Here is a 24,745-nt window from a genome sequence, read left to right as displayed (position 1 = left end):
TACCCTGAAGAGTAATTAGATATCTGTAATGAGAACCCAGTTCTGAAGATCTGCCCATAAATGGATGAGACCAGCGGTCAGGACTACAAAGGACTACAAAGGTATTTAACTTTTCCCTCTACACCTACCTGCCCATGCCCTCTTCTCTGGGAATGGTTCCTACTGCGTCTACTGCAGGAACAGGATTGAATGACCATGTCTAGACCTTGGAACTACACCCAGTGGGGTGGATATTTGACCCAAGGGTAAATCAGGTTTCTTCCCTAGTAAACTGTAACTGCAACACTGAGTCACAAAGCAAGACTCAGGAAACTATGGGAACCTCATCTGGAAGGAATAAATATTTTGAGTCTGACATTACCATTGGCAGCTCCAGAATTTCCATTTTGAAGAAGCCTTAGGGGATGCAAGTTAGTTGATACACAGTAAAGAAAAGGAGTTATCTCACCTCTTCATTCACATAACATTTATAAAAGTATTAAAAATGTCACTTATCTTTATCAAAGGATTGGGGTCAGGGAAGTGCTAACTAACTGAAGCTTGTAGGGAGAGATCACATCTTGGTATGGCCACAAAGCCAACATGGTGAACCCTGGGTAAACTCATGAGTAGCAAAAAAAGATAAAAAAGGTGGGGGGCAGTCTGAAGAACCCAGCAGAGAATAAACACACATAGATAAAAGTCCAGGGGAAATTGGGAAGGGGAAAAAGCTTTAGAAATGCCTGGACAGCTCAGTCGGTTAAGTGTCTGCCTTTGGCTCAGGTCATGATCCCAGGGTCCCAGAATCAAGTCCCGCATTGGGCTCCTTGCTCAGTAGGGAGCCTGCTTTTCCTTCTGCCACTCCTCCTGTCTGTGCTCTCTCACTGACATAAATAAATTTTTAAAACTCTTAAAAAAAACTTTAGATCCTGACAGCTCTCCAGTTTCCATCAAACCCTGAATACTACATTCCTGCTCTAGGCTCCCACCAGGGTTTACAACAAGCCCCCTTCACTAGAGCTTGTGTCAATGGGTTTCTGCTCCTTGCACTTAAAAGTTTAACTAAGACACTCCACTGTATCACTATATTCAGCCAGTCTGCTGTCAGGATCCCCTTTCCTACATGCCTAGAAGGGAAAAGTCTATTTTCATTTTACATTCCTGACTCTAGAATATAAATTATGTAGCCCTTGGAGAAAACAGGTCAATAAAAATGATATCCCAGAGCCCCTGGGTGGCTCTATAGGTTAAGCCTCCAACTTGATTTTGGCTAAGGTCATGACCTCAGGGTCATGAGAGTGAGCCCCACGTCCAGCTCTTTACTGGGTGTGGAGCCTGCTTAAGATTCTCTTTCTCAGGGCGCCTGGGTGGTTCAGTCGTTAAGCGGCTGCCTTCAGTTTGGGTCATGATCGCAGAGTTCTGGGATTTAGCCCCACATCGGGCTCACTGCTAGGAGGGAGGCCTGCTTCTCCTTCTACCACTCCCCCTGCTTGTGTTCTCTCTCTGTCAAATAAATAAAATCATTTTAAATCAATCAATCAATTAAGTAATCTCTACACTCAACATGGGCTCAAACTCACAACCCCAAGATCAAGAGTTGAACGCTCTTCCAACTGAGCCAGCCACCTCTTAATACTTTCTAATGTTTTTTCTTTCATTTTTTAAAAAAGATTTTATTTATTTTATTTGACAGACAGAGATTACAAGTAGGCAGAGAGGCAGGCAGAGAGAGAGAGAGAGAGAGAGAGAGAGAGAGAGGAGGAAGCAGGCTCCCTGCCGAGCAGAGAGCCCAGGGCAGGGCTAGATCCCAGGACCCTGGGATCTTGACCTGAGCCGAAGGCAGAGGCTTTAACCCACTGAGCCACCCAGGCGCCCCTAATGTTTTTTCTTTTAACAGCAAAGAACAGACTTCAGATTCAGCTACACAAATATCAGAATCTAGTTAAAACTTTAACATTGTTTTGTTTTCATCTTTTATTTTTACCACTTTGTTCTCTCAGCATAAGTAACAGGTACTCCATTAATGATAATGGTAGGTTATTTTAATTTTTTTACTTTCTTTTTTTTTAAAGATTTTTATTTATTTATTTAGTGGAGAGAGAGATCACAAGTAGGCAGAGAGGCAGACAGAGAGGGAGAAGCAGGCTCCCTGCTGAGCAGAGAGCCCGATGCGGGGCTCGATCCCAGGACCCTGAGATCATGACCTAAGCCAAAGGCAGAGGCTTAACCCACTGAGCCACCCAGGCGCCCCGATAGGTTATTTTAAAATAAATTTAAGTTAAAAATCAAATTAGAGAAAAATTCTAAGTAATTAATAGTACAGAGAGTACTATAATAAAGCTGGAATCATCAGACTGGTTAGAAGAATGATAGAAATTTGGGAAATACTGGGTTAAATTACTGGCAACAGACTATCAAAATCTGTTAAATGACTGAGCCAGCCACCTTCCTAGGTAACAATTTGAAGAGAAGTGACTCTTCCTTATATATGCAGACAACAGTAGACCCTGACACAGGCAAGCCTGTCTCCCTGCCAGGTAGAAGAGGTCCTGGGATTAATTTGTCCAATCACAATTAGGGATACTGATTAAGAAAGAAAGAGGCCAGTCTTAGGGTGTCTGGCTGGCTCACGGCTCAGTCTATGGAGCATGTGCCTTTTGATCTCAGGAGTTATGTGTTTGAGCCCCACGTCAGGCATAGAGCTTACTTTAAAAAAGAGAGAGAGTGAGGGGCGCCTGGGTGGCTCAGTGGGTTAAAGCCTCTGCCTTTGGCTCAGGTTGGGATCGAGCTCTGCATCGGGCTCTCTGCTCAGCAGGGAGCCTGCTTCCTCCTCTCTGCCTGCCTCTCTGCCTGCTTATTATCTCTATCTGTCAAATAAATAAATAAAATCCTTACAAAAAAAGGGGGGGGGTCAGTTTTGCCAAAAAGAAAGAAAGTAAGCAAGCAAGCAAGCAAGCAAGCAAGGCTTTAGGCTCTGGGTGCTTGCAGCTGTAGTGAAATTCTCTAAAGCAGCTAAAATGACAACCTGCAATGTTTCCACTTCCTAGAAGAGCTTCAAAGACTACTGAAGATATTGCTACAATTTAGGGAAAAAAAAGACTGAATATAACATAGCTCCATCTTTGCTCAAAATTCTAAATGCTTTAGAATAGGAGCCTTGCTTTTACCAAGAATACAAATTGTAGGTTAAACATTCCTTCAGTCAACCAATGTTGTTAAATACCTACTACACCCAAGATGACTGGGAGGGTTAAATTTAAAAAGGAATGATGCCTCCTAACCAATCACCTCACAGCCTACATTTGCCCCCCGCCCCTTTTTAAGATTTTATTTATTTGGCAGAGAGGGACACAGCAAAAGAGAGAATACAAAGCAGGGGGGAGTGGGAGAGGGAGAATCAGGCCTTCCTCTGGGCAGGGAGCCCGATGCGGGGCTTGATCCCAGGACCCTGGGATCATGACCTGAGCTGAAGACAGACGCTTAACAGGTGCCCCAACATTTGCCCTCTTTTAAACTATTTCCCCCAGGGTATTCAGAGCTTTTTTTTTTTTTTTTTTTTTAAGATTTTCTTTCTTTATTTATTTGACAGCTCACAAGTAGGCAGAGAGGCAGGCAGAGAGAGAGGGGGGAGGAAGCAGGCTCCCTGCTGAGCAGAGAGCCCGATGTGGGGCTCGATCCCAGGACCCTGAGATCACGACCTGAGCTGAAGGCAGAGGCTTAACCCACTGAGCCACCCAGGCACCCCCAGAGCTATCTTTTTAAATTGCAAGCCTGATCACCTCACTCTCCTGGTTAAATCTCTTCACTGTTTCCCATTATCTTTTTTTTTTTTTTTTTCTTTTAAAGATTTTGTTTATTTGACAGACAGAGATCACAAGTAGACAGAGAGGCAGGCAGAGAGAGAGAGGGAAGCAGGGCCCCCGCTGAGCAGAGAGCCCCATGTGGGACTCGATCCCAGGACCCCGGGATCATGACCTGAGCCGAAGGCAGCGGCTTAACCCACTGAGCCACCCAGGCGCCCCTCCCATTATCTTTAAAACGAATTTCAAAAGTCTTAAAATGGCTTACAAAGCTGATGCGGTCTACCACAGTAGCCTCATCTCAACCAATCTCTGCAGTGCCAACACACAAGCCTTTTCCTAGGTCCTCAGGTGGAGCAAGCTCCTTTTTACATACTTCCCCCATACTGCCTAACCTATGGTCTTCCACGTTCAAAGTAAAACATCATTTCCAAAGGGAACCTTTTCTTGTCTTGTCCCTGACAGCTCAGATGCCCATATTGTATGCACTCACGGGAACCGACATTTTTCCTTCAAAGCTCTTAACACAGCGCCTGGGTGGCTCAGTCAGTTAAACATCTGCCTTTGGCTCAGGTCATGATCCCCAAGTCCTGGGATTGAGCCCCATGGCTGCCTGCTCTGCTTCTCCCTCTCCCTACCATTCACGTGTGCGTGTGTGTGCGCGCGCATGTGCACATGCAGTCTTTCTCAAATAAATAAAATCTTTAAAAAAAAGTTTTTTTTTTTTTTTACACTTAACACAAGTGTAATGATTATGTGTACCATTATTTTTAAGAAACAAGCTCCTTGAAAGCAGAAACCATGTCTCTGCTGTGCTGTTTGGTACTCACTCATTCCCTGAATCTACATTGTGCCTAGCACATATTGGGCCCTCAATAAATAAGGTCAATGAAGAAAGGAATAGAGAAATGAACAAACCATACAGGGGGGAAAAAGACAGTCTTCTAGAAATTGAGTAGTCTATCAGGAAAATGACATGCATACAAAATTGACCACAACAGTAAGTTCCAAGAACCAATCATTAATGATGGCTTCATACTATTAAGTTTTTTAAAAATCTTTCAACTAGGGGCGCCTGGGTGACTCAGTCCTTAATCATCTGCCTTCACCTTGGGTCATGATTCCGCGGTCCTGGGACTGAGTCCCGAATCGGGCTCCCTGCTCAGCAGGAAGCCTGCTTCTCCCTCTTCCACTCCCCACACTTGTGTTCCCTCTCTCGATGTTGTCTCTCTGTGTCAAATAAATAAAATCTTTAAAAATAAAAACACACACACACACACATTTCAACTAATTTTTGTAAAGCTTTCTTTTCTTTTTTCAAGTTTTATTTATTTATTTATTTTTAAAGATTTTATTTATTTATTTGACAGAGAGAGAGAGTGAGTTCACAAGTAGGCAGAGAGGCAGGCAGAAGAGAGAAGGAAACAGGCTCCCCGCTGAGCAGAGAGCCTGATGCAGGGCTTGATCCCAAGAACCCAGGATCATGACCTGAGCCGAAGGCAGGGGCTTTAACCTACGGAGCCACCCAGGTGCCCCTCAAGTTTTAGTTATTAAGTAATCTCTACATCCTCAACAGCTTGAACTCACAACCCCAGATCAAGAGTTGCATGCTCTTCCAACTGAGTGAGCCAGGCACCCCTCCACTAAGTTTTTTTTAAGGAGGCTCCACTCCACACTCAGCATGGCACCTAATGCAGGGCTCAAACTCATGACCCCGAGATCAAGACCTGAGCTAAGACCAAGAGTCAGACGTTCAACTGACTGAGCCTCCAAGGTGCCCCAACTAATTTTTTAAATAACAAAAACAGTGCAAGCCACAGTTTAAAAATAATAATTTAAAAAAATCCTAACAGCTCATAGGAGCATAGCATGAAAAGATTAGTCTCTTAATCCTGCCCTATGCTCCCACTATGCTCTACTCACTGTAGGAATTTCTTTTTTTTTTTTTTAAGATTTTCTTTTTTTTTATTAACATGTATTTCTTAAAGATTTTATTTATTTGACACAGAGAGAGAGCGAGAGAGGGACACAAGCAGGGGGAGAGGGAGAAGCATGCTTCCCACCAAGCAGGGAGCCAACACAGGGCTCAATCCCAGGACCCTGGGATCATGACCTGAGCCTAAGGCAGACACTTAAGGACTGAGCCAACCAGGTACTGCTCTTCTAAGAATTTTCTGTGCATGCAAATCAGTAAGTCTAAAATGCTTTAGAATGTATAGGTCTAAGTCAGACCCTTTTAAATGGTTATAATTTCAAAAAAAGAAAACAGGTTATACCAAGTGACTTTTCTAAAGAAGGGCAAGATTAATCTTCACTCACCAAGACGCCCTGCCACTCCTGATGAAAAACAGGACAAAACTCGCAGGGCTAACAATGCCCAACAGAAGGCTCAGAATAAGTACCACACTGGACTGAGGACTTAACAAGCGTTTACTAATGAACTATAGCAGAATAATTACCTGGAGTTGGCCAGGCACCAAAGGGAAATGTCTTAACTCACTAAGAAGTCATTATCATTCAGGAAATACAGCTAGGAAGTATGTTACATCTGACCCAGACTACGGCCAACACTGGAAGCCAGTAAAAGATTAGAACAAAAGACTGTGTGCCAGAAAGTAAGTAAAAATGTGTATGCGCATTCTAAAAACTATGGGAATATTTTTTCTTTGAAACCTATTTTACAATTGCTTACCTAGCAATTCCTGTATTCTACACAAATTTATGACATGCCATACCTGACCATCACTTCCACCCTGCTTGTCCCCCAACCACTACAACATTTTTAAATTAATAATAATGGTAGAAAAAAAGGCACTGGGCTCACCAAGTCATGTCAGAGTACAAAATCTGTAAAGAACCACATAGCACAAGACAGTTATTTTAGCAAAAGGAAAATGAATAAAGTAGGTGTCCTGGTAAGGTCAGGTGTGGTTTTCAAACACTAAAAATATAATACCTAAACCAATTTATGAGTAATGAAAAGCACTCTGAAACTGCTTCAACTAATGAGCCTCCTGAAAAGTTATTCCAAACCTAAACACTGAAAACATAATTTCAACCCACCACATCTCAACTTACCACAATTTCACAGTTAATCACCCGTACAGTCCTGTCTATCCTAAACAATATTCAGCAAAAGCTGAGGTCACAGGCAAGTTTCCAACAGCTGTAAAATGCTAAAACCTTGACAATACAAATAATGCTGTACAAAGATAGTGACGCTGCTAATTCTGAACTCAGTAAAATGTGTTCAAAATCCAGATCTACAACTCACCAGCTGCAACTCTGAGCAAGTTAATCTCCAGCCTTTAGTTTACTACTAGGATCACAATAATCTTACTACCTATTGGACAGTTAGCATACAAATAAGCACTCTATTAATGCTGACAGTTATTGAACTTCTAGCTGGTGGGCAAGCACTACCTACTAAACATAAGCTTTTTATTTAATAGCTCATGAATGCAAGGAACAACAGTGGTTTAGGGGTACTAATATATTCAAACACAAAAGCAGGGGCTATCCCAAAATTTGGAGGTCAAAAGTGCATTAGTCAAGGGCAGCTGGTACCCTCTCTTTTCCTATTCCTGCCAATTGATATTAATTGCCTTGGAACTCTTGAAAGCTTCTAATACTCTTCCCATTTAACTTTAACAAAAGCTACATAATTCTGGCTTCAGTTTTGACAATACAACCTGTCACTTCTAGTTAACATATAATAATGTTTAGCAACATGAAATGAACAAGGTTTTTCTTACTGGGTAGTTCAAAACACTTATTTCTAAATGACTTATGGGATGCCAAAGGCATTTTCTTTGGTCCTCAAGAGCCAATTTTAGAAATCCAATTATTCTCAAAAATACCGAATCTTGAGGGCGCCAGGATGGCCCAGTCAGCTAAGCATCAGACTCTTGATTTCAGCTCAGGTCATGATCTCGAGATCCATATGCAGAGCCTACTTGGGTTTCTTTTTTCTCCCTCTCCCTCTGCTTCTCCCCCCACCCACATCCCCCTTCCTCCAAGCACCTGAGTGCTTTCTCCCTTTCTAATAGGTAAACAAATCTTTAAAAGGGGCACCTGGGTGGTTCAGTGGGTTAGGCCTCTGCCTTTGGCTCAGGTCATGATCTCAGGGTCCTGGGATTGAGCCCCGCAAGGGGCTCCCTGCTCAGCGGGAAGCCTGCTTCCCCCTCTCTCTCTGCCTACTGCTCTACCTACTTGTGATCTCTCTCTCTCTCTGTGTCAAATAAGTAAATAAATAAATCTTAAAAAAAAAAAGTACTTAATCTTGTGGGTAGGGGATGGGCTAGATGGGTATTAAAGGGGGCACTTGTTATGATGAGCACTGGGTGTTTGTTATATGTAAATGATGAATCACTGAATTCTACTCCTGAAACCAATACTGTCCTGCATGTTAGTTAACTAGAATTTAAATTAAAAAAAGGGAAAGTACCGAATCTTTTTAGTTTCAAGGTGGGGGTAGGGCGCACCTGGCTACTCAGTAGGAGGAGCAAGCCACTCCATCTCAGGGTCAATCTCAGGTGGTTGAGTTCGAGTTCCATGATGGGTAAAGAGATTATTTAAATAAATAAAACTCTAAAAAAGGTGGGGGAGCCTGCGTGGCTCAGTTGGTTAAGCGACTGCCTTCCACTCAGGTCATGATCACGGAGTCCCGCATTGGGCTCCCTGCTCAGCAGGGAGTCTGCTTCTTGCTCTGAACCTCCCCCTCCCATGTTCTCTCATTCTCTTTCAAATAAATAAATAAAATTTTAAAAAGAAAACAAAGTCTGCAAACAGTTCCTGCTGCAGAGTCATAATAAGCCAGAAATTGTGAACCCTGGCTAGATTCAGTTCCTCCCTTCAATCATCCTTATTTCATCCCTGCCCTCTGAAAATATATACTGGAGGGTATGGTAACAAACACCACGGGGAAATGGAAAGAAAGTCCTATCTCTGCAACTCACCACCAGTGTGACCTTTGGCAAGTCAGTGTCTTCAGCTCAAAGCAAGGTATTTTCTAGCAGTGGTGAAGAGGGTGAGCTTGGGACACTGGGGTTCAGATCCTAGCTCCATCAAAAGCTAGCTGAGTGACCTTAGGAAAATTAGACAATATCAACAATGCCTCATTTTCCTCATCTGTGGGGAGAAAAAAGGGGGGGGGGATTTGCAGGACTGGAAGAAACTACCCACCTCAGGAGAATGTGTTTATATTAAATGAGATAAGCCATGTTAAGGGTCAATAACAGAGAATGACAGAATGATCGGTCTACACACATTAGCTATTATTTCCTACCTCAAAGGGTTGCTGCTAAAATCAAATGAGATGTGAGTAAAGCATCATACAAATTTTAAAAGCAGGACCAACTGTGCCAGAAATAAAGTCATCCCCTCCTCCAAAAAAGTTAAATGATCTCAGTCATGTGGAGAAACCTCCATTTAGTAACATTTACACTATAAGCTCGAGGTCTAGTTTGGCAAAAACCACTGACCTTGAAGCCTTCCTCACTGTTCACTAGGATAAACCAACCATCTAGGAGGAGAGAGAGGAAAAGGGCCACTGCTCAATTACAGAGCATCTCGGTTACCGAAAAGGTGTTTCTCCCTGATTCAAATCTGTTGATTTTTCACAGCCGGGTAGGAGGGTGACATCAAGGTCTTAAAAAGTCTGAGGGCGTTAAGGAGGGGGATCCATTTAGCAAGCACAAGGGAAGCTGCAGAAAGGAAAAGCCCTGCAGCAGCCCTGCATGCCCCTGACAAGAGCTAACACTGTCTCTTCACCGCTATTTTGGGCCCACGACCCCCCCACCCCGCCTCCCACGTGCGCGCAGAGCAGCTGTTTCTCCACTAAAGATCTCTTGATTGGGAGCCTCCAATACGGCCTGCTCCTGACTCGATCTGGGTGACCTTGCATCAGCCCCTTCCCCTCTTTGGACCTGTTTCTCCATGTGCACCGAGCACAGATAGTTAGACAACCCCCTAGACCGGGTTCTCGGAAGTAAAAAGTCTTCAGTGAGGAATTTTCCCTCAAATAAGTGTGTCGCACCCTCACGCCGGAGCCAGCTTTCACCTGGCTTGGGATCCATCTGAGATTCTGGGTCTTCTTTGGTGTGGCATTAACAACGCAGCCTGCGGGCAGCGCACGTCTCAGCGAGTGTGTGTCTCACAGGGCCTGCACGTCGGGCCAGCTCTTCCGACCTGACGCTGCCTGGACTGCGCCGCTGCCACCGCAGGGCGCAGGAAGGCCAGGCCGGCGCCTACGCGAGGCGGGTGGCTGCGGCCTAGAGGCCCGCGCGGTCAGCCCCCCGCATCCGCCAGCTCCGCGCCCGCCCCCTCAGCGCCCCTCCCGGACCTTCGCCCTGGCCTCCACAGCCCTCGACGCGTCCGGCCGATAACCGGCTGGCCCCAGGCACTCACCGTAAATGGGACGGAGGCGCCTGTCGTTAGGGTCCTGCACATGGCCCCGCGTCGCCATGATGACAAGCGCAGAACCACAGTGCGCACGCGCAGGGCAGGCCCTCGGGAAGGGGCTGTTAAAGGGCCAGCGCCGATCTCGCTCTTCTATCGCGATAGTCGCAGAGCCGCGACTGACCGCCCCTGCGCGGAAGGGGAAGCCCTCGAGCCCCTTGGACCGCTACGGGTACGGCGATGGGTTCTTCGTTAGGAATCTTTCCTCCTTTTGCCCGATGGAATCAACCAGGTTGGAAGAGACGGCTGTTGGTATTGAAATCCCTTCCGAGTCACGTACTGGGTAGTGAGGAAAGGAGGGGAGAAACTCTTGGTCAAAGTTGAGCTCAGCTGCTCCCGCTTGTCGTATTTATCCCCGTGTCCAAAGGAGGACCAGTTAGACTTGTCTGTGACCAACTGTTGAGGAACCAGAAACTCCTCTGGGAGACTGACCCAAGGAACTGTGGGGGAAAAGGGGTCTGATCAGGGGTGCCTGACTGGCTCAATCTATAGAGAGCATGAGACTCTTGATCTTGGGGTTGATGAGTTCAAGCCCCAGGTAGGGCAGAGAGCTTATTTAAAAAGGGGGAGGGAGGGGCGCCTGGGTGGCTCAGTGGGTTAAAGCCTCTGCCTTCGGCTCAGGTCATGATCCCAGGGTCCTGGGATCGAGCCCCACATCGGGCTCCCCGCTCGGCGGGGAGCCTGCTTCCTCCTCTTTCTGCCTGCCTTTCTGCTTACTTGTGATCTCTGTTAAATAAATAAAATCTTTTAAAAAAGGGGGGGGGAGGAAGAGGGGGAGATGCTGATCTACAGTAAAAATCTGCCTGAAAAGTTCAAGATCTCTTCAGCCCTCTACTGGGTTCAACCAGCTAAGAAGCATCCTAGATTCATAGTAATCCAGTCAGTTTGTCAATTATACCTCAGTAAAACTGGAGGGTAAAAGTAATTAAATTCATACAACACATAGTTATTGAATGCCTATTACGTGCCAGGCTACATCAATAAATAAACAAAATTTTCATGGAGATTTACTTGTAGTGGAAGAGACAGACAAAATAGCATATTAGATGATGATAAATGATTCTGAGAAAAGTAGAACAGGAACTGGGGAGTGGAAGAGGGAGGCAATTTTATATGTATAATGTGGTCAGGGAAATCCTAGCTGATAAAGTGTTAATTATCAAAGACTTGGAGAGGGATGGAGCCACTTGGGTGTGCCAGGCTCAGTAGAGTCATAACCTAAGTGAAGGCCACACTAGTCACTAGATTCAAACTCAGGTCTTTCTGAGTAGAGAACCAGAGTAATCCCCTGCACTGCAGTGTCTCCTGTGTCAGCGTTGACCAGCTGGGGTTGACCCCTTCTACTGAAGTTCCTTCCCTCTTCCTTTCTTGGCTTTTTTAGTGTCCAAGAAAATGCTTCTCCAACTTCAGTGCACATCAGAATCCCTTGGGAAACTTGATAAACATGAGTTTTCCTGGATTCTACTCCAAGAGATGCTAATTCAATCTGAAGACCACACTTTGGAAAATACTGATTTATCCCACATCGGGCTCCTTGCTTAGCAGAGAGCCTACTCCTCCCTCTGCCTGCCACTCTCCCTGCTTGTGCATGCTTTCTCTCTCCAACAAATAAATAAACTCTTAAAATACAAAAAGAAAGAAAGAAAGAAAAAATACTAATGAAAGGATCTAGATCAAAAGTTTTTATTTACTTTTTTTTAAGATTTTATTTTTAAGTGATCTCTACACCCGGTATGGGGCTTGAACTTATAACTCTGAGATCAAGAGTCACACGCACAAAAAAAAAAAAAAAGAGAGAGAGAGAAAAAATGGGGCATGTGGGTGGTTCAGTCCGTTAGGTGGCTTCCTTCACATCAAGTCATGATCCCAAGATCCTGGGATGCAGCCCTGCATCAGGCTCCCTGCTCCATGGGGAGTCTGCCTCTCCCTTTCTCTCTCCCTGCTCCTCCCCCTGCATGCTCTCTGTCTTTCTCTCTGCATCAAATGGATGATAAAATCTTTAAAAAAAAAAAAAAAAAGAGCATGCTCTACCCACTGACTCAGCCAGGCACCCATCAGAAGTCTTTAGGATTAGGGCACCTGGGTGGCTCAGTGGGTTAAAGCCTCTGCCTTCGGCTCAGGTCATGATCCCGGGGTCCTGGGATCGAGCCCCGCATTGGGCTGTCTGCTCCGCAGAGAGCCTGCTTCCTCCTCTCTCTGCCTGCCTCTCTGCCTACTTGTGATCTCTGTCTGTCAAATAAATAAATAAAATCTTTAAAAAAAAAAAAAAGTCTTTAGGATCTACCATAACAGCGTTAACAATTGCTATTAAAATTTAAATATGCATGCCTAGAAAAGAACTAGTGATGATAATAACAATAATCATAGAGTACATTAATGAACACTGTGCCAGAGACTGTGCCAGGCTCTTTCACATACACCTTCTCACTTCACTTTTTCAAACTGGTGGAATAGGTACCTTTTCAATCTTCATCTTAAAATGAGAATTCTGAAACATAGAGATATTAAGTAAGTTGCCCAAGATCACACAGTCTGTGATGAAATTTGTTGTCGTCTCTCCCAAATCCACACCCTGGAATTACTGCCCAGTTTCTAAAGAGTTAAGTATAGAAAAGGAAAAATAACAGTTGAGAGACCTAGTAAGAACTACCGTAGCTAGGTGATCATAGTTAACATTACCAGTGATAATTCATGTTCATACCATGTACCCCAATGTGAGATGATGAAGGAACTTTATTTCTGTAGTATTTTTCCAGAAAACTCCTAATCCCAGAGTAATCAGGAGGAAAACATTAAACAAATCCAATCTGAGTGATATTTTACAAAATGTCTGACCAGTACTCTTCAAAACTGTCAAAGTCATGAAAAATTACGGAAACGGAGAAACTGTCACAGACCAGAGGAGCCTAAGGAGACAGACCAACTAAAGTAATATGGTATCTTGGTTGGGATCCTGAGACAGAAAAAGGCCATTGTGGAAAACAGTTGAAATTCAAATAAGGTCTAGGGTTTAGTTAATAGTGTTGTACTAATGTTGGCCTCTTGGTTTTGATAAATATACACTGGTCATGTAAGATGTTAACATTAAAGAAAACTGGGTGATGGGCACCTGGGTGGCTCAGTCCACTAAACATCCCACTCTTGGTTCTGGCTCAGGTCATGATCTCAGGGCTGTGCGATCAGGCCCCAAGTCAGGCTCCGCCCTCAGCACAAGTCTGCTTGAGATTCTCTCCCTCTCCCTCCCCCTCTGCTCCACCCTCCCCCCCACCCCCATGTGTGTGCTCTCTCTCTCTCTCTCTCTCTCAAATAAATAAAATCTTTTTTAAATTTTTTTATTATGTTTTTTATTTTTTTAATTTTTTTTTTAAAGATTTTATTTATTTATTTGAGAGAGAGAGACAGTGAGAGAGAGCATGAGCGAGGAGAAGGTCAGAGAGCGAAGCAGACACCCCATGGAGCTGGGAGCCTGATGTGGGACTCGATCCCGGGACTCCAGGATCACGCCCTGAGCCGAAGGCAGTCGTCCAACCAACTGAGCCACCAGATTTTATTTATTTATTTGCCAGCGAGAGAGAGAGAGAGAGAGAGAGAGAGAGAGAGAGAGGGAGAGAGAGAGCGCGCGCAAGCGAGCACAGGCAGACAGAGTGGCAGCAGAGGCAGAGGGAGAAGCAGGCTCCCGGCCGAGCAAGGAGCCCGATGTGGGACTCGATCCCAGGATGCTGGGATCATGACCTGAGCCGAAGGCAGCTGCTTAACCAAGTGAGACACCCAGGCGTCCCTTATTATGTTTTTTAAAGAATTTATCTATTTATTTGAGTGAGAGAGAATGAGAGAGGGAGAAGGCATGAGAAGGAGGAGGGTAAGAAGGGAGCAGGGAGCCTGATGCGGGATGATGTGGAACCTGAACCTAGGACTCCAGGATCATGACCTGAGCCAAAGGCAGTCGCCCAACCAACTGAGCCAACCAGGCCCCCCATAAATAAAATCTTTAAAAAACTGAGTGAAGAGCGTATATAAACTTTACCCACTTTTCAACTTCTCTGTAAATCTAAAATTACTGCAAAAAATATTTATTTATTTATTTATTTGACAGACAGAGATCACAAGTAGGCAGAGAGGCAGGCAGAGAGAGAGAGAGAGAGAGGAAAGCAGGCTCTCCGCTAAGCAGAGAGCCCCATGCGGGACTCGATCCCAGGACCCTGGGATCACGACCCGAGCCAAAGGCAGCGGCTTAACCCACTGAGCCACCCAGGCGCCCCAAAAGATTTTTTTCTTAAGTAACTTCTTTTTTTTAAGAAGCCCCAAGGTGGGGCTTGAACTCATGACCCTGAGATCAGGTGTTGTCACATGCTCTACTGACTGAGCCAGCCAGGTGCCCCACAAAATAAAAGATTTTTAAATGCATCATTTTTAGTAATTGGAGACAACTATTTTTTTTAATCTAGACATATTAGAAACTCTCAGCCCAACTCCATCCTAAGGCTAGCTAAAAGAGAAAATTCCAGTAACAAGTGCAAGGAGAAATTCTTAAAGGGAATGAGAGGCTCTCCAACAAAGATACAATCTGTGATCCTCATGGAAAAGTCATTCCTAAGGTTGAGGAAGCTTTAAGATACCCTAGATAGGGATGCCTGTCTGCAGTCAATGCAGTGTGCAACTCATTTTTTATTTTCTTTTCAGTGTGCAACTCTTGATCTCCAGGTTAGAAGTTTAAGCCCTGTGTTCTGTGTAGAGATTACTTAAAAATAAAACTCTTTGGGGTGCCTGGGTGTCTCAGTCAGTTGGGCATCTGACTCTTGGTTTCACCTCAGGTTGTGATCTCAGGATCATGGGATCCCTCCCCATGTCTGGCTTCACATTCAGTGCAGGGTCTGCTTGAGATTCTTTCTCTTTCTCTCCCCCTGCTCCTTCCCCAACTCACTCTCTTACTCTTTAAATAAATAAATAAAATCTCTTTTAAAAATTTCTTTTAAAAAAATATGTATATCCCAGATAGAGAGATTGGCATTATGGGAAAATGGTTTTCTTCTAGGTCAGTGGTTTTCGAAGTGAGGTCCTTAGTTAGCAACACCAGCATCACCTGGGAAGGTTAACACCTTAGAAATGCAGATTTTTAGCACCGCCCCAGACCTACAGTGCAAAAACTCTAGGAGTGGGGCCTAGCAACCTGCATTGTTACAAATCAATTCTCTGATAATTTGGATTCGGACAAAAGGTGGATTCTTTGATGTAATTTTGTTAAAGATTTATTTATTTGAGAGAGTGAGAGAGAGTGTGAGTGCAGGGGAGAAGGGCAAAGGGAGAGAGAGAGAATCTCAGACTCCATGCCAAGTGCAGAGCCCAACGCAGGGCTCAATCTCATGACCATGAGATCATGACCTGAGCTGAAATCAAGATTTGGACACTTAACCCAAAAAAAAAAAACAAACAAACAAACAAAAAGATTTGGACACTTAACCAGTTGAGCCGCCCAGGTGTCCCTAGATTCTTTGACTTTAGGTTAGAGGTAGGCAAACTATGACCTATCAGTCAAATCTAGCTTTCTACCAGTTTTTGTACAACCTGTAAGCTAAGAACAATTTTTATATTTTTTAATGGCTGGGGACAAAATCAAAAGAATAATCTTTCATGACATGTGAAAAATTACATAAATTCAAAGGTCAGTGTCCATAAATAACATTTTATGTAACACAACTATACCTATTTATTTATGCATTATCTAGAGCTGCTTTGGTGTTACAAAGGAAAAGTTGAGTAGTTGCAACAGAGACCCAGCTGTGGGCCCACAAGGCTAAAACACTTACTGTCTGGTCCTTTTTTTTTTTTTTTAAAGATTTCATTTATTTATTTGACAGAGAGAGATCACAAGTAAGCAGAGAGGCAGGAAGAGAGAGAGAGAGGAGGAAGCAGGCTCCCTGCTGAGCAGAGAGTTCGGCATGGGACTAGAACCCAGGACCCCAAGATCATGACCCGAGCTGAAGGCAGAGGCTTAACACACTGAGCCACCCAGGCACCCCATGTGGTCCTTTACAGGAAAAGTTTGTCAACCCCTGGTCTGGGATAATGAAAGAAATTTAAATACTCCTAGGATACAATATCAGATAAAAGGCAGTGTAGAATTAGGGAGTACTTGCATTAAAATGATATTCACTGTTTGTCTGAAATTCATGTTTAACCAGATGTCCTATATTTTTATTTGCTACATCTGGCAGTCCTATCCCAAGCAGAGCTCCATACTCCCCCAAATCATGCTAACAAGCAAGAATGAAGGGCAAGAGGGGCGCCTGGGTGGCTCAGTGGGTTAAAGCCGCTGCCTTCGGCTCAGGTCATGATCCCAGGGTCCTGGGATCAAGCCCCACATCGGGCTCTCTGCTCAGCAGGGAGCCTGCTTTCCCCTCTCTCTCTGCCTGCCTCTCTGCCTATTTGTGATCTCTGTCTGTCAAATAAATAAAATTTAAAAAAAAAAAAAAAAAAGAATGAAGAGCAAGAGCCTAGGTAAACTGACCCCAGGATTATTCTGAGACGATTTGGCCAGGTATAACCAAGCCCACGTTGGGCTTGGAAAGAAGAGGGGAAGGAGGAGGGCTGGGGCTCATCTTTGGCGCAAATGAAAGAGCTGGTGAGTCACCTGCGTTTTAAGAATTTCCCAGAATGGAAAAATACAGCACCTTCAAGTAGGGGCGCATATGATGCTCCTGGCCAGGACTGTGGTTACTCCAATACATTCTCAGGTTACCTTTGTTGGCCTGGCCCCCAGAAGAATGCTGACAGGCTCAGCACTGTTCCCTGAACTTGGCAAAGCCTGGACGTTGTGGACCTCCTTAACAGAGGCCTCTAGATGGTTGAGTCACCGTTCTTGGTGGAGTATGTTTCCCTCCACCCCAAATGCCTTTTTGGCATCCAAGTAGGATGGCAAAGAATTGGCCTTTCTCTTTTCCCATTCCAGCCCCTTGTCCTCAGCGCCTAAGGCTGAAACAGTCATCTGGCTCTGGGCTTGTCCTTACCTGCTCCTGGGAGGCAGCCTCCACACCCTCTGGCAGACCTGAGTCATTTCAGGTGACAAAGGGGATGACCTCAAAGGAGCCAAAAGCCCATCCTTCTTGCTGTACAATTTGGAACTCAAGAATTGTTAGAGCTAACATTATGGGGAAATGCTTCACATACAGTGGTACTCATTCAATGGTCGTTTCCATTTTCTTGACTTTGAACAAGGGGTAAGCCCTTCATTCTTGTCCTGTTTGGTGGCAGATTTGCTCTGGTGAGAAACTTCCTCACTCAAGGTCAGTGAAGCACCTGGGGGCATTGTGCCTGAAGAGCTGGGTGACATGAGGTAGGGGGCTGCATTACTTAAATGCACTGATTGTGAGTGTCTCCACCCAATGACTTTTCTAGTTTTTCTTTTCCGTCTTGATGGATTTTTTTTTAAGTTTTTTTTTTTTTAAAGATTTTATCTATTTGACAGACAGAGATCACAAGCAGGCAGAGAGGCAGGCAGAGAGAGGTGGGGAGAAGCAGGCTTCCCGCTGAGCAAAGAGCCCACCGAGCAGAGAGCTCGACGCGGCGCTCAATCCCAGGACCCTGAGATCACGACGCAAGCCGAAGGCAGAGGTTCAACCCACTGAGCCACCCAGGCGCCCCATGTTTTGTTTTGTTTTTAATAATCCCTATATCCAGCATGGGACTTGAACTCAGGACCCCAAGATCAAGAGTCACATGCTCTTCTGACTAAGTCAACCAGGTCCCCCTTGATGGATAGGTTTCAATACCTAATCCTGATCCTTCACAAAATGAAGGCACTATATGTCACAGTTCTGACAGTTGATTTCCTGTGCTTTGACAGTAGAATAAACAGCAATTCTGGCTCTGAAATCAAACAGACTTAGATGCAGACAGCCTAAAGAAGGCCGAAAGCACAAAGTAGGCCCAGAATTAAAGGTAGGGTTCAAGGCAGAGAAAAACAGAACTGGGAAATAAGAGTCTGAAGAATCCGGGTCATGGTCTTAGTTTGGCCACTAATTCCCAGTGTAATACTGGGCCTCACACATTTTCCTCACGGGGCCTCCTAGCTCTTTGGTGGTGAGGCCTTTGTCCACCCCAGAATTTTCAACTCAGTCCACCAGGTGGCGCATGAATGCCAAATGACCAAGGCCAACTTCCCAAATTCAGAAGGGATGAATCTCACTATAATAATTATTATTTTTTTTTCTTTAAGTAAGCTCTGTGCCCAAGGTGGGGCTTGAACTTGTGACCTGGAGATCAAGAGTTGCATGCTTTACCGACTGAGCCAGCCAGGTGCCCTTATAAGCTATATTTTTTAATTTAAAAAATGTTCAAATGTGTCAAGATCTGTCAAAGAGAATACCAGTGCAGATACCACACAGATCTAACAAATATTAACATTTACAAGCATAGACTGGATACCACATGTACATTTCTTAATCTCTCCCCTTCCCTACCTCTCCACAGATAACCACTATTATACTATTGGCTGGTATTTGTCCTTCTGTGTAATATTCTTATTACATGTGTATGTATCCATAAATAATATATAATAGTTTCACTTTCTTTAAAATTTTGATAAATGTTGTTATACTATTCATATGCTTCTGTAAGCTGTTCTTTTCACCTAACATTTGAATAAACATTCCTTAATTGCTCCTCACAAAAGTTGTACCAGTTGGCATTCTTTTTTTTTTTTTAATATTTTTTTATTTATTGACAGACAGAGGTCACAAGCAGGCAGAGAGGCAGACAGAGAGAGAGGAGGAAGCAGGCCCCCCGCTGAGCAGAGAGCCCAATGCGGGGCTTGATCCCAGAACCCTGGGATCATGACCCAAGCCAAAGGCAGAGGCTTTAACCCACTGAGCCACCCAGGCGCCCCACCAGTTGGCATTCTTATAACCAGCATGTAGAAATGCCAGTTTCCCTCACCACACAGTATGCTCTCAAGCTTTTGTATCTTTGACACTATCCCCATGAAAAATGATATCTCCGTGTAATTCTGATTCATATTTCTCGGGTTAGAAATGATATTTACCATATTTTCATCTGTTTAAGACCATTTTGTAATGCATTTTCTTTTAATCGGTCTGGTCATGTCCTTTGGCCATTTTTTTCAGATTGCTAGTATTATGTTATTAATTTACATCACCCTTTATATATTAAGGAAATGAGCCTTTAGCCATAAACAGGTGTTTCATAAATTTTTTCCAGTGTATTGTTTGCCTTTTCATTTTGGGGATATGGGTTTTTTCTGCAAGGAAGAAATGTTTTATAATTTGCAGCTTTCCTCCCCCCAATATCGTTTTAAAATTACTTTATGGGGACGCCTGGGTGACGCAGTTGGTTGGACGACTGCCTTCGGCTCAGGGCGTGATCCTGGAGTCCCAGGATCGAGTCCCACATCAGGCTCCCAGCTCCATGGGGAGTCTGCTTCACTCTCTGACCTTCTCCTCGCTCATGCTCTTTCTCACTGTCTCTCTCTCAAATAAATAAATAAAATCTTTAAAAAAAAAATAAAATTACTTTATGAGTTCTCCTAGGATTTTTATGGTTTCATTTTTAACATTTAAGTGTTTGATGTATTTTGAATTTATTTCAGTGTGAACAATGAGGTAGGCTTCCAAGTTTATCTTTTCCAGTTTCTCCAAACCTCATTTATTAATCCATCTTTTTCACAAAGGACACAATGCCATCTTTATCATACATTAAATTTCCATATGCACTCTGTCTAGTCATGGAACAATTTACAGGCTCCTTTCAAGGGCAGGTCAAAGCTGGGGGGCCACAAATAAGGAATTTGCCAAGCTAGTTGGTTTTGGTGTTGAGTCTAGACTTTCTCTATACAGCCTCCGAGCTGCTAACTCAGAGATCTGGGCTGCATTTGGCTGCTTATATACCAAGAAATTGGCCCTCAATTTAAAATGAAGGAGCTTCTGGGAACTGGTGCTACTGTGTGTTTGATGTTCTGGTAAGATAAAGCATAAAAGATAAGAGATTAAAACCAGCCAGGAGGCTCAGGTCATGATCTCAGGGTCCTGGGATCAAGCCCTGCATTGGGCTCTCTGCTCAGCGAGGAGCCTGCTTCCCCGTCTCTGCCTGCCTCGCTGCCTACTTGTGATCTCTGTCTGTCAAATAAAACCAGCCAGGAAATCCATTCACAAAGTGATTCTAAACTTTGTATGCAAATGACCTAAAATAGCCAAGATAAAAGATCTTGAAGGGCGCCTGGGTGGCTCAGTGGGTTGGGCACTCAGTGGGTTGGGCCGCTGCCTTCGGCTCAGGTCATGATCTCGGGGTCCTGGGATTGAGTCCCGCATCGGGCTCTCTGCTCAGCAGGGAGCCTGCTTCCTCCTCCTTCTCTCTCTACCTGCCTCTCTGCCTACTTGTAATCTCTCTCTGTCAAATAAATAAATAAAATCTTTAAAAAAAAAAAAAAAAGAGGAGCAAAGGAGGAAGATTTACATTACCAGATTTCAAGTCTTATCATAATGCTACAGTTATTAAGGGGCTCCTGGGTGGCTCAGCGGGTTAAAGCCTCTGCCTTCAGTGCAGGTCATGATCCTGGGCTTCTGGGATCCAGCCCCGAATTGGGCTCTCTGCTCAGCGGGGAGTCTGTTTCCTCCTTTTTCTCTGCCTGCTTCTCTCTGCCTACTTGTGATCTCTGTCTGTCAAATAAATAAATAAAATCTTTAAAAAAATAATAATAATACTATAGTTATTAAGATAGAGTGGTATTGGCTTAGATAGACAAATAGAACAGTAGAACAAAGAGTCCAGAAATAGATTCCTACTGGATGGTCCCTGGATTTATGACAAAGGCTCAAGTGCAACTTTATTTATTTATTTACTTAAAATCACAGATTCCTAGGCCTTACCATCCAGAAGTTAGGATTCCATGAGTGTGGTTGGGTCATGGGAATCTACCTTTATTTCTGGCATAAAAACAGACACATAGATCAATGGAGCAGAATAGAGAGCCCAGAAATGGACCCTCAAGTGTATGGTTAGCTAATCTTCAACAATGGTAAAAAGACAGTCTTTTCAACAAATGGTGTTGGGAAAATTGGACCATTTCTTTACACCACACACAGAAATGGACTCAAAATGGATGAAAGACCTCAATGTGAGACACAAATCCATCAAATCCTTGAGGACAATACAGGCAGCAACTTCTTTGAACTCAGCTGCAGCAACTTCTTTCTAGAAACCTCACCAAAGGAAGGGGAAGCAATGGCAAAAATGAACTATTGGGACTTCAACAAGATAAAAAGCTTTTGTACAGCAAAGGAAACAGTCAACAAAACCAAAAGAGAACTGTCAAAATGGGAGAAGATTTTTGCAAACGACATAGCAGATAAAAGGCTAATATCCAAAATCTATAAAGAACTTATCAAACTCATCACCCAAAGAACAAATAATCCAATCAAGAAATGGGCAGAAGACATTAACTGACATTTCAGCAAAGAAGACATCCAAATGCCCAACAGACACATGAAAAAGTGCTCAGCATCACTAGGCATCAGGGAAATACAAATCAAAAGCGCAGTGAGATACCACCTCACACCAGTCAGAATGGCTAAAATTAACAAGTCAGGAAATGACAGATGTTGGCGAGGATGCAGAGAAAGGAGAACCCTCCTGCACTGTTGGTGGGAGTGCAAGCTGGTGCAGCCACTCTGGAAAACAGTATGGAGTTTCCTCAAAAGGTCAAAAATAGAGCTACCCTACAACCCAGCAATTGCACTACTGGGTATTTACTCCAAAGATAAAAATGTAGTGACCCGAAGGGGCACGTGCACCCCAATTTTATAGCAGCAATGTCCACAATAGATAATCTATGGGAAGAGCCTAGATGTCCAACTACAGATGAATGAATAAGAAAGATGTGATATATATACACAATGGAATATTATTCAGCCATCAAAAAATGAAATCTTGCCATTTGCAAAGACGTGGATAGAACTAGAGGGTATTATGCTAAGTGAAAAAAATCAATCAGAGACAACTAACGTATGATCTCACTGATATGAGGAATCTGAGAAGCAAGACAGAGAATCATAGGGGAAGGGAGGGAAAATGAAACAAAACAAAACCAAAGAGGGAGACAAACCATAAGAGGCTCATAATCTCAGGAAACAAACTGAGGGTTGCTAAAGGGGAAAGGGGTGGAAGGGATGTGGTGGCTGGGTGATGGACATTAGGGAGGGTATGTGCTATGGTGAGTGTTGTAAATTGTGTAAGACTGGTGAATCACAGACTTGTACCCCCGAGACAAATAATACATTATATGTTAATTTAAAAGTATGCAAAAATAAATACATATTTATTTATTTGACTGAGAGACACACACAAGCAGGGCGAGTGGGAGAGGAAGAACCAGGCTCCCTACTGAGCAGGGAGCACACCTGGAGCTTGATTCCAGGACCCTGGGATTATGACCTAAGCCGAAGGCAGAAGCTTAATGACTGAGCCCCTCAGGTGCAATTTTAAAATAAAAAGTATTCCCCTTAGTAAATGGAGCAATAGGATATTAAAAAACAAAAAACAACTCTTTACCCCTACCTCACACCATACACAAATGTTAATTCAAAATGGGTCATAGGGGGCATCTGGGTGACTCAGTTGGTTGGGCATCTGCCTTTGGCTCGGGTCATGATCTCAGGGTCCTGGGATCAAGCCCCACATCAAGCTCCCTGCTTGGCAGGGAGCCTGCTTCTCCCTCTGCTGCTCCCCTGGTTTGTGCGCTCACCCTCTCTCTCTCCTTCTGTCAAATAAATAAATAAAATTCAAAGTGGGTCATAGACTTAAATGTAAAAGATAAAAAAATAAGGCTTCTAGAAGAAAACAAAAAAATACTTGTTTTTGTGGTGAGGTAGGCAAGGATTTCTTAAGTGGGCATAAAAGGCATAAGTCATAATAGATAATTCTTCCCTTTATTCAACATTTATTGAGTGCCTACTGTGTGCCTCACTCTATGCTAGGTTCCAGCCAGCCCATGAAAAAAAATGTCAGCCCAGTGTTCCAGGAACTGATTCAGTGTAATGGGACAAACAGGTGCCTACTTGGACAACAATACTGCAGCTTTCTAGGGGTCCTGGGTTAATCACAGGAAGCAATAGGAACCAGAGGAGAGGTACCTTTACCCAGAGTTCTGGGAAGATATCTTGGAATATGTGAAATCAAAGCCAGCCTTAAAGGATGAGGGAAATCAGGTTGTAGAAGAAAGAAACAGTGTTTGAGAAGTCTTGGTGGGGACTTGTGGGTAAGTAAAACTACAAAGTATTCAGTTTGGTGGGAGCAGGTGGATAGGACTGGATATAGTTTCCTTTTTTTTTTAGATTTTAATTATTTATTTGACAGCACAAAGAGGTAGAGCAAGAGAGAGAAACAGATTCCCTGCTGAGCAAGGAAACCTGATGGTGGTCTCAATCCCAGGACCCTAGGATCAGGGCCTGAGACAGACCCGTAAGCCACCGAGCTACCCAGGTGCCCCTGGATATAGTTTCAGGAATATGTCTGTGTTGTTAGTTTTCATTTAATTGATAATTTAAGCCAGAGGGTTCTCTAACTTCATTGAGCACAAGAATCACCCACAAAACTCTGAAATGAATATTTTGGGACCCCACCACAGAAATTTATATCCAGTTGATATGAAATGGGCCTGGGCATTTTTACAAACATTTTCCCTGCCCCAAAGGATGCTAATCCTGACAGCCTTCAAACCACCTCTGAAAAAGATGTTTGAGCATTAATGTTTTTCCCTCTAGGAGATGGGAAGTACTTTCCCAGGCAGCACGGGGGTGAAAGAACTGAGAGCTTTTTTGGAAAAGCAGACCACAGTCCAAGTGATCCTAAGATGTGTCCTCCTCCTCCTCTCAAAACTAGAAGGGCACCATGCAAGGATCTGAGGGATGAGGATGTCATCAGGCAAAGGAACAGCAGCTCCTGCAAATTCTGCCTGGTAACCAGGCACTCTGGAAAATTTCCCAGCATGCTCTGAGAACTCAGGTCCAATCTCCATTATCCTTATGAATATGCATGAGTCCCCAGATGTCCGCTGAATTTCCTAGCCCCCCTGCTTCAGAACTGACAAAATAATGTAAACATTTCAGAACCTGGCATCTTGATTAGGAAACTGGTTTCTAGCAGAGGTTTCAGAAGTATTTCTCCAGTCATAGATGAATAAACTTGTTCATGTGTGCAAAATAGCAAACAAAATGTATGTTTAAAGCCTTCCCTAAAAGTCCTATCTCCATCAACAGGGTAAATGTGTATGACTAGTGCCCTTCCTGTGGTAGATACAGTTTGTTGCCTTCCTAATAGGTACTTACACGCCCCCTTACTGCCTAGCAGAGGTCCCAGTTCCTCTTTCCAGCTTGTCAGTTGTCTAAGCCCCTCTCAGGTGGCCGGCTAATGACACCCCCTGGGGTCACTTAGAAATATAAGAAGATGGAACCCCGAAACTTGGAGATGGAAAAAAAAATGGGACAAATTATAAGTAACTG

The 24,745-nt window shown here is 43.9% G+C and overlaps 1 protein-coding gene across 1 annotated transcript in view; it reads right to left on the bottom strand.

The window, feature by feature from the left end:
- The window catches only part of NAA25 (N-alpha-acetyltransferase 25, NatB auxiliary subunit), a 73,242-nt gene extending 62,982 nt beyond the window's left edge, over positions 1-10,260 (bottom strand). The window contains exon 1 of the mRNA XM_044244252.1: positions 10,188-10,260. Within this exon, the coding sequence (XP_044100187.1) occupies positions 10,188-10,245 (58 nt within the window). The 5' untranslated portion in view covers positions 10,246-10,260. The remainder of the gene's footprint in view (positions 1-10,187) is intronic.
- Between the last annotated feature and the right edge of the window lie 14,485 nt (positions 10,261-24,745).

Source organism: Neovison vison, chromosome 3 (genome assembly GCF_020171115.1).
Source record: "Neovison vison isolate M4711 chromosome 3, ASM_NN_V1, whole genome shotgun sequence".
NCBI classification, from domain to species: domain Eukaryota; kingdom Metazoa; phylum Chordata; class Mammalia; order Carnivora; family Mustelidae; genus Neogale; species Neogale vison.
This window is presented reverse-complemented; position numbering and strand designations above follow the sequence as displayed.